At 40.0% G+C, this 9,256-nt stretch overlaps 1 protein-coding gene across 1 annotated transcript; it reads right to left on the reverse strand.

The window, feature by feature from the left end:
- Nucleotides 1-255: 255 nt before the first annotated feature.
- On the reverse strand, nt 256-7,831 carry pex10 (peroxisomal biogenesis factor 10). Its single transcript, XM_004545935.6, has 6 exons — nt 7,463-7,831; nt 3,314-3,394; nt 2,836-3,239; nt 2,429-2,595; nt 2,117-2,252; nt 256-474 (listed from the first exon to the last, which is right to left on the reverse strand). Exons 1-6 carry the CDS (start codon nt 7,572-7,574, stop codon nt 406-408), a joined length of 969 nt encoding a protein of 322 aa, XP_004545992.1. The 5' UTR covers nt 7,575-7,831; the 3' UTR covers nt 256-405.
- Between the last annotated feature and the right edge of the window lie 1,425 nt (nt 7,832-9,256).

Raw genomic sequence — 9,256 nt, forward strand, 5'->3', positions numbered from 1 at the left:
CTTGCACAACTAGAATCGAAGCAAAGACCACAGACACTAAGCTCCATCATAGACTGGTCGTTTTTTTTTTCAGCCATAGAGTACGTAGAGCCCTTCACTGGTTCCGTGTCTCGTCATATTTGCAGCCTTATTCCAAAATATGAGCAGGATACGGCTCATCTGACACCTGTCACTGGATCAGCTGCTACGTTTTATCCGAGGAGCGTGCTACTACAGAAATGCAAAAACTAACAGAAACAGAGGCTGCAACACAAATCATGTACATGTTTGTATTCATATTTTAATACTTAATGTTTATTGGTAACATATTTTCAATTTTCTTTTAATAATGCAAAAAAAAGAAAAGAAAAAAGAACAAGTTGTGTTTTCTGCAGTTGAGTTGATTACAGTGGAGGCTCTGTGGTTCTAGCTGTAGTTCCTCAGGTACACCAGTCTGTGAGGCTGGAACTTGTCCCGACACAGGGGGCACTCTGCCTGTAAAACACATGAGGTCAGGTGAAGACTGCTCTACCATCTATTAATGCTTCAACATTAAGTATCATCAGTCTATCTTTAATCATGGCCATGTACTGCACTTACTGGTAATTAAACATAGATTTAAGATGTCAGTTGACCAGCCTAGCTTAGCCAGTTATGGACCGATCTCAGGCCTTTAGTTTCTATTTCAAAGAGACTCCTGTGCTGTGAAACAGCAGACTGAAAGGTTTACAGAAAGCTCTTGCATGCAGAAGCACACATTTTCATTACATAGCAAAGACAAAGGCCTTGATGTCAGTTGATGTCTAAACTCAGATGATGTTAAGAATCTTAGAAACCTTTTGTCTAACTACACTCTGGATGGCTTTAACGACCACGATGTGTAAATATGTAAGACTGCACAATATAGAGTGATGCTGAAAAAAACGAGTTCATATAATGATTACTTCTGGCTGGACTGATAACAATGAACTACGAGTTATTATCAGGTTGTCTCAGAGGGCAGGTAAAAAATGCTGCAGTGAGTAGAGACAGCGTGTTTCTCCTATACTGGCTCCTCTTCATTGGCTCCCTGTTAAATCTTAACATCTGCTCCCACACAAGGTCTTGAATAATCATGTCCCACGGTACCAGATCACCACAGTGCCTCTTTTTATATACACCCACAAACCGCAAGCAAGCCTGCATTAGTAGCTGAAGGTGTGAAGCCGACGGTGCCACAGGAAGGCAGCCCAACAGGAAGGAAGCATGGTGGAGCAGTTGGTGTCTGTCTTTGCCTACTTTCAGTTTATAGGACTATCCGTTGGATGACGTGCCCAAAAAAAGGAATTAAAAATTAAATGTATCTTTTTTCCCCCATTTCTTGTTTCTATCTTTTAATTAGATAGAAAAGTAAGACTTGCACTTAGGCACCTCCAGAGGACAGAAAGGACTCACGTCAGAAAGAAAACTGCATTCTTTCTGCTGTAAAACTTGGTCACTTGCTTTTTATTTTAGTTGTCAAGTATTGTAAGACTTTATATTAAAAGAAAATCTCAACAATCTCTGATGAGCATCATGAAGAACATTCAGGGAGGGGCAGCCGTCTGTGAAAGCCAGCTGTGGGAGGAGCATAGCACGACCACACACCACAAATCAGCAGAATTCCTGTTATAGGAACAACATCTGCAGAGACCGTCCAGGGTACACCGGGATGCTGACCCTCAAAAACTACCTGTACTCCTGTTCCAGGATTCCCCTGTGTTCATTGGTTAAACAAGCTAGCTTGTAGATTTAATCAGCTGTTAAGTGTCTTACTGGTGTAAATGTAAGCAATGCTGCCCACCACGACTGAACTGGCATCACTGTGGGCAGACTGGAAAATGTCTACATTCAAAGTTTCAAAATTTTCGATCAGTTATTTCTGCCCATTTTAATGTTCAAGTTATTAAAAATGTGCGCTTACAGTGCGTTTCATTAATTATCAAACATGTCAGAAGCCAGTAAAAGGACATTGGCTTGGCTACAAATACCATTAGTGTCAGTAATCTAGTAAGCATTTTGGTTCTTTCTTACTTTATTTTGACAAGACGGCAACAGGAACTTAATGACAGCTGACACTGCTGTTTGTCCAATAACACTGAAGATGGTGCACACTGACCTTGGTGTTGCACCACTCTGTGATGCACTCCCAGCAAAACAGGTGTCCACAGGGGGTGGAGGTGGAGTGTCTCCTCTCCTCCAGGCAGAGGATGCAGAGGGCAGCTCTGGGGCCGGAGCTCTGTCTGTGCTGTGGACTACACAGACATACTTCAATTAAATGTTTGTTTTTTGTTTTTTTTATAAAGACATGAATTTCATCAGGTTTTATTTCTAGAATGCGTTTTTTGTAGATTAAATCTTGCTGGAACAGGAACGATGCCCCGACATGAGCACATGGTGCTGGGATTTAAGCTGTCACACCAGTGTGTACCTGAGCTTCCTGTGGAGACTCCACTCCTGCCTGGCTCTCTGTCTCTGTCTGAAGTTGTTGAGTTGCAGACACACAGTGATGAGCAGCTGGAGGAGGGACATGACTCCCAGTAACCTGTAACTGCTCCCGACGGTGCTGTCGTTACTGTTCAGCCCTACCACACGCATCTAAAACACACACACACACATTCATGAAGATACGAGCTGTAGGATGAAATGTCACTTTCATTGGACTCCAAGTAAAATCAGGGTCACAATTCTGCGAAGAAGAGTAGCACAGAATTCATCCACAGTGATACCAAAGATGATCTGATGCGTCTAAGTATGACAAATATGCAAAAATCAACAAAACGAAAGAAATCAGGGACAAATATTTCCTACAGCACTGGATTTTTTTAAATTACCTACATAACTAATATCAGCCACTCTCTTGGACAGGTGATGGAACGACCCGCTGACGTAAAACAGAGCCGAGTGGAGGCGATAGAGGAGGGTCAGGCTCTGCTGGAGGACAAACACAGCGTTCAGACACGCCCTCCTCTGGGGCTCTGAACACAGCGCCGCCGCTTTCTGGACCCATCTCCTCAGCCAAGACTCGAGGCTCCATGGCACAGACCCCACCTGCTGCCGACGGCGGCTCTCCTGCCCGCCTTCAAGCTCGTTCTCCAGACACACCAGCAGCTTGTCCAACAGATAAGGAACGAAGGCGTGGCAGAGGACAAACACACCTCGTCTGGCTGGAGAGGGGATCTGACGTTTAGTGGGATCCACTTGGACAATGTTAACATATTCCTCACCCAGAGTCTGATAGCCTGGAGAGGAGAACCATCGATCAAAACAGGAAATCTGCTAAATGCCTTAACTAAACATGGTTTATGGTGACTACCCAAGAATGTTGTTAGGCCAAAATATGCAAGATCTGACAACAGCTCGATCTCCTTCCTCCACTCCAGCCATCGTCTGGATCCTACAGGGAGATGAAGAAAACATACGGAGGCTACAGTCACCTCACTTTGGCAATATCATATAATGCCCAGCATGAAATATGTTTGATTAATATCATCCCACAGACAAATATCTTTACAGTGCATATACACATGGATTATACACGGAGACAAACTTGTATTTGTCCGACAGCTTCAGCTTCTGCTTACATGGGTAAAAAGAAAACTCACAAGCTGCATGTTTCTGATCAAATAAAGAGTAGATTATAAATTAAATATTCCTTTATTGGATGAGAAAATCTCACTATATCATAACAGTTTTAGGTCAGATGGGCTGATTTTGGCTAAACAGTCCAACAGAGCAGAGACGATACAAACACCAAACGCTTACGTCAAAACACACACGTGCAGCAGTATATATACACATACATACATATATGTGTGTGTGTGTGTATGTATGTATATATATATATATATATATATATACACATATACATATATACATATATACATATACATATATACATATACATATATACATATATACATATACATATATACATATACATATATACATATACATATATATATACATATACATATATATATACATATACATATACATATATATACGTATATATACATATATATATACATATACATATATATACGTATATATACATATATATACACACGTATCGCGACATGATCAAGTGCAATTTTCTAACCGCAAAGGCTGCGATTATACTCTGGACATGTCCAAATTCATGGGCTGCATCCTCCTGAGGCCGCATTTGTAGACCGATTACGTCACAGCGACGCGCCGAAGGCTGTCCAAATTACTACCATATCCCAGAATTAATAGCGCGGCCCAGCCAAACTCCAGTTTCCAGCAATGGCGGCCGCTACTAAGTTTTAAAATTACTCATACTAATCTTTCTGGGTCACAAAAATAAACTTTTAAAATATTTTCAGGCGAGAAAGTAGTTGTGTAAACATCAAATATCTGCTCGGTTTATCAAGATATCCCATATTTGCAAAAGTGCTTCGACGTTTTCAGAGGCGTCTGCTACCCACCAGCTCGACAGCTAGCCGGGAGCTCGAGGGTTACTGATGCGGCCGAGAACGGCACAACTCCCGGCACATCATTTTCAGATCACCGCGGAGTTTCGCTGCTCGGGTTAAACGTAATATATAAGTCACTTAGACAACCTAAAAGTGTTATTGTTGGGCTTTTTTCAGTGTTTTGTTTGTTCGTGAGTAAATCGGTTTGGCTGAGATTAAAGTTATTAGATTAGATAAAATAAAACTTTATTAATCCCCCGGGTGGGTTCCTCCTTGGTTTTCACACAGCTGACTAAACGTCAAACAGAAAACTTATTAAACAGAAGTATGAGACAGTCGAGAATTTACACCAGTGTCTGGTTATATTTTAGATAGCAAGAAGCAGACGGCCGAGTTTATTAAACTCCACCGAGACAGCGGTGACACTAATCAGAACTAGACCGTCCAATTTCACGCCTTTAAATTTTAAAGGCGTGTTTGTGTGTGTGTTTATACAATTGCTATTATGTTTGCACTTTATGTGTAATGTTACTGACTGCAGAGATCAGTAAGATGTGTGTATTTTTTATTTATTAGTTTTATTTATTTAATATTATTTTTTAATTGAATGACTGTCTAGTAGTTCACAGATGTCGAAAAACTGAGTGTGGTAAAGCCACTGATTTTGTTTATGTATATTTCTGCAATCTGCACATTGTACTGACTTTCATTTTAATGTTTACACCAGGGTTCCTTGTCAGCACTTTATGCTCAGATGTTTGTAAGCTAAAAATAAACTATTGTGTATGTCCAAATATACTGTTGTGATTGAAGAAGTTAAATAAAAATGTCAGTCATCAATTCATGCATCACCTCATGTCATCATAACAGAGGTCTGTCTTCCAGGAAAGAACAGTTTAAAATTAATGTAATATAGTATTGGCCATACTATATGATGTATTGCTTGTCTTTGTTTAATAATACAGAAGACAAAGACCTTAAAAAATAATCGCATATCGCATCGCAATCGCAATATTGGGGCAAAAAATCGCAATTAGATTATTTTCCATAATCGTTCAGCCCTAACACACACATATACATACACACACACACATATATATATATATATATATATATATATATATATATATATATATATATATATATTAGGGCTGCTCAATTAATCGAATTTTAATCACGATTACGATCTGGGCCGACTGAGCCGATTATTAGCCCCTCCCTCATTTATCCGCGACACCTTAAAGGCCGGTCCGTGAAAATATTGTCGGGCATAAACCGTCCGTGGCGCAAAAAAGGTTGGAGACCGCTGATTAAGAGGACCCGAGGGAAGCTCGGAAAGCTAAGTAGAACCTGAACCGTGTAAGCTAGCGCAATAATTTGTTTTGCATATGAAACCGGAGGAGTTGTACTTACATCTGATGCCATCAGCTTGTCCTCGGTCACGGTTTCCTTCCACATATAGCTTTGCAAAAATTGCATAAAAAGCGCTTGCAGGAACAAAAACATAATATTCCAGAAACACGCTTTGCCGTTCCTATCAGCTGTTCGTAACACTTCCCACAGTGAAATGAGGCACATGCTGTTTTCTTTGCAAATTTGCATCATAGGATTGTTTTTTGTTTTTCCTGCAGTGTATAAAAATTGGTGTATCTCCAAAATAAAACTATGAAGACACTCAAAATAAATTTCCTGTTGTTGTAAACTATTTTTTGCAACTTTATTGTATTTAAAGTTTTGAGGGATAAACCTCTTAAATTTCTCCAAGTAGAAATATATGTAAACAAAACAAAAGCGATTTTCAATTTTTTTTGTAGTTTATTGCACTTTTTTGCAATTTATGTAGTTACTATGGACTTAATGCATACATATTATTAAAATATGGGCTATAACAGTTGTATTGATGTATAGCAACTTGAAATGCTCCCACAAATGCCCTCTGGAAAGAGATACAGAAGTCTCCACTCCCGCACTACCAGGCTCACCAACAGCTTCATCCACCAGGCTGTGAGACTGCTGAACTCTCTTCCCTCCCGACTCCCAGCCAGCAGAATCACCAGATTGGCAGAAGTATAGGAAGACAGATTGGACTCTACTCCCCCTCACCCACGCACACTCTCCAGCAAGGAAACACTCTCTGAACCGGGAACTGAAAACATTCCTGACTTGCATTGCAATTGCACACACCTGCAGCTATATATATATTTTTGGTATTTCTTTTGGCACTGTTTATATTATTTATATTATTATATTACTATTTATTACTTTATTGTTAGGGCTGTTTTTTTTTTTTTTTTTTTTTTTTTTTTGTTGTGCATCTGCACCTTATTGTTGTCAATGTCTACGCATGGGACAGTGTGAAACGTAATTTCAATTCCTTTGTATGGCAAGTACATTTGAAGAAATTGACAAATAAAAGTATTCTATTCTATTCTATTCTAAATGGCACTACAACATGTAAAAAAATAATAATAATAATATAAGCTCTGGTGGACTTGGTTCCATAGTAGGTCTTAAAGGGTTAAATAAATATCGTCAAATAATCGTGATCTCAATTTCAGTGAAAATAATCGTGATTATCATTTTTCCCATAATCGAGCAGCCCTAATATATATATATATATATATATATATATATATATATATATATATATATATATATATACATATATATATATATATATATATATATGTATATATGTATATATATATATATATATATATACACACATATATATATATATATATACACACATATATATACACACATATACACATATACATATTAAGAGTGATCTTATCTACAGTTTATATAAAACCCCTTTGTAAATAATCCTGCTCACTAAAGGCTGTTTCCCTATAAAAGTAAAGACATCAGAAGCACCTGAAGTCGCAGACCGTGATTACACCGGGAGACAAACACCTGTCGCATCGCAGGACGAGCCCAAAAGTGAACTGAGTTAAAAAGAAGACTTTCAGTCCTCCTTATACCAGAATGACTGAGTGCCAGCTTAGCTGTGCTTCTCTTACCGGCCAGAGTCTGGAAGGCGTCGTTAGCGCTGTTTCTCAGAGAGCTTCGATAGTAGTCGTCCTTCTGACTGGACCGAATCAGCTGAGCCCGAGTCGCAGGAGCCAGGGGCATCGTCCGGTACAGCCGGTCACACGCTGTGACACCGAGATATCACCGTCCAGTGGACTGCTCTTCATTCACACGCAGGCTGATGTCCAGTCGTCCGGTCACTACACGAGATAAAACGTGACTGGGCTGAAAACAAACTTAACAGCGCTTGTTCTTATCTGGGCTGCATTTTGCACACTCTCGCGTCCACTAACATCCACTGAGAGTGTTCAGAGTAGCTGCAGAGTTTTGAGCCGCTCCAGGAAACATTACTGGAGACAGACAGCCAACACTATAACTCACAGCGCCTCTCAGGGGCAGGGAGGAGCATTACAAGCGCACAAGGTTTGGATTTCATATGATTGTGTTTAACAAGGTATCAAGCTGTCGTCTTATATTATGTGTTCAGCTTTTAAAACATACACTCCTAACCAAACCATGACAGCCAAAAACTCAGTAAAAGACCACCTGACCCTGTAAACTGAGCAACAGAAAGCACATGTTCAGAAGAGCCAGTGTGCATTGTAGTGCTCATGTACAGGGTGGAAACAACTGAAGGAAACAATCAAAATTCTAAAAAGCTGATATTGTAGAGATCTGTGTGTGCACATCAAACAGATGAGTTAGACACAGTGAAAGTACTTACAGGTCTGACTGAAGGAACACGTGACTCACTGATGGACTCGGGCACAGTTAGACATATCCTCTGGAAACCATGGATGCTGTGCTATATAAGCTAAAAATATGGGTGACCATCCATCTAGTTATCATAGCATAGTTCAAAAGCCAACATTCGTGCTAATGTGTATATTTTGGCATGAGTTAGTCTAAGAAGCTTGGAAAGAAAGGACTTCTGGACTTCTTTCCAAGCTCTTTAGACCAGTGGTCCCCAAGCCCCAGGCCTCGGACCGGTACCGGTCCGTGAGTCGTTTGGGACCGGGCCGCAAGAGTTGAGGCTCAGGTGTGAAATGTATGGTTTTCAGGGTTTTTATTGGTTTTCAGCATTATTTTGTTATCGTTTTGATCGTTAACTCGGTTTTCCTGGGTCTTTTCACCTGTGTTATGAATAAATCTTCTTTTTTTCCGGTACCGGTACTAGTTTTATTTTGTTGTATTTATCCGCGACACCTTAAAGGCCGGTCCGTGAAAATATTGTCGGGCATAAACCGGTCCGTGGCGCAAAAAAGGTTGGGGACCGCTGCTTTAGACTACGGTGACCTGGCTGACTGAGAACCTTCACAGACATGCGGCATGAGTTACACATTTGTGAAAGCACCATTAATGCTGAAATATATGAGTCTGGATGCCAAATTGGCCTCATCTAATCTTTAAAGGGAAAGATTTTCATTTTTAAACTACAACAACCTTTTTAATAGCATCACTATATTGCTGATAGAAAGAGGAAGGTGTGAGAAGGAGTAAATCATTAGCAGTACACAAAGAGAGGCTGAGATTTCACAGTTACAACAGAAACATGTCATGTTTCATGAACCTCGTGTTTGTGTACAAACAGGTTTCTGAGACAGTGCACAGTGTATGATGGCTCAGTCAATGAGCTGAAGATTCATAAATGCACAGATCTGTTCTCTGACAGTCAAATTATATAATACAGCTTACAGGCGACTCAGTGAAGGTGAAGGTTTTAATGGCATCATGGATCAAAAGAAGGTGTTTGCATTCACCGTACAATGCCTGAGCAAGCACAC

Source organism: Maylandia zebra, linkage group LG20 (genome assembly GCF_041146795.1).
Source record: "Maylandia zebra isolate NMK-2024a linkage group LG20, Mzebra_GT3a, whole genome shotgun sequence".
Classification (NCBI taxonomy): Eukaryota; Metazoa; Chordata; class Actinopteri; order Cichliformes; family Cichlidae; genus Maylandia; species Maylandia zebra.

Coding starts and splice junctions, on each gene's coding strand:
- pex10 (XM_004545935.6), bottom strand. CDS start 7,574: ATGCCCCTGGCTCCTGCGACTCGGGCTCAGCTGATTCGGTCCAGTCAG. Junction 2,253..2,428: donor AGTCTCCACAGGAAGCTCAG/GTACACACTGGT, acceptor ATGTCTGTGTAG/TCCACAGCACAGACAGAGCT. Junction 475..2,116: donor CAGAGTGGTGCAACACCAAG/GTCAGTGTGCAC, acceptor TGTGTTTTACAG/GCAGAGTGCCCCCTGTGTCG.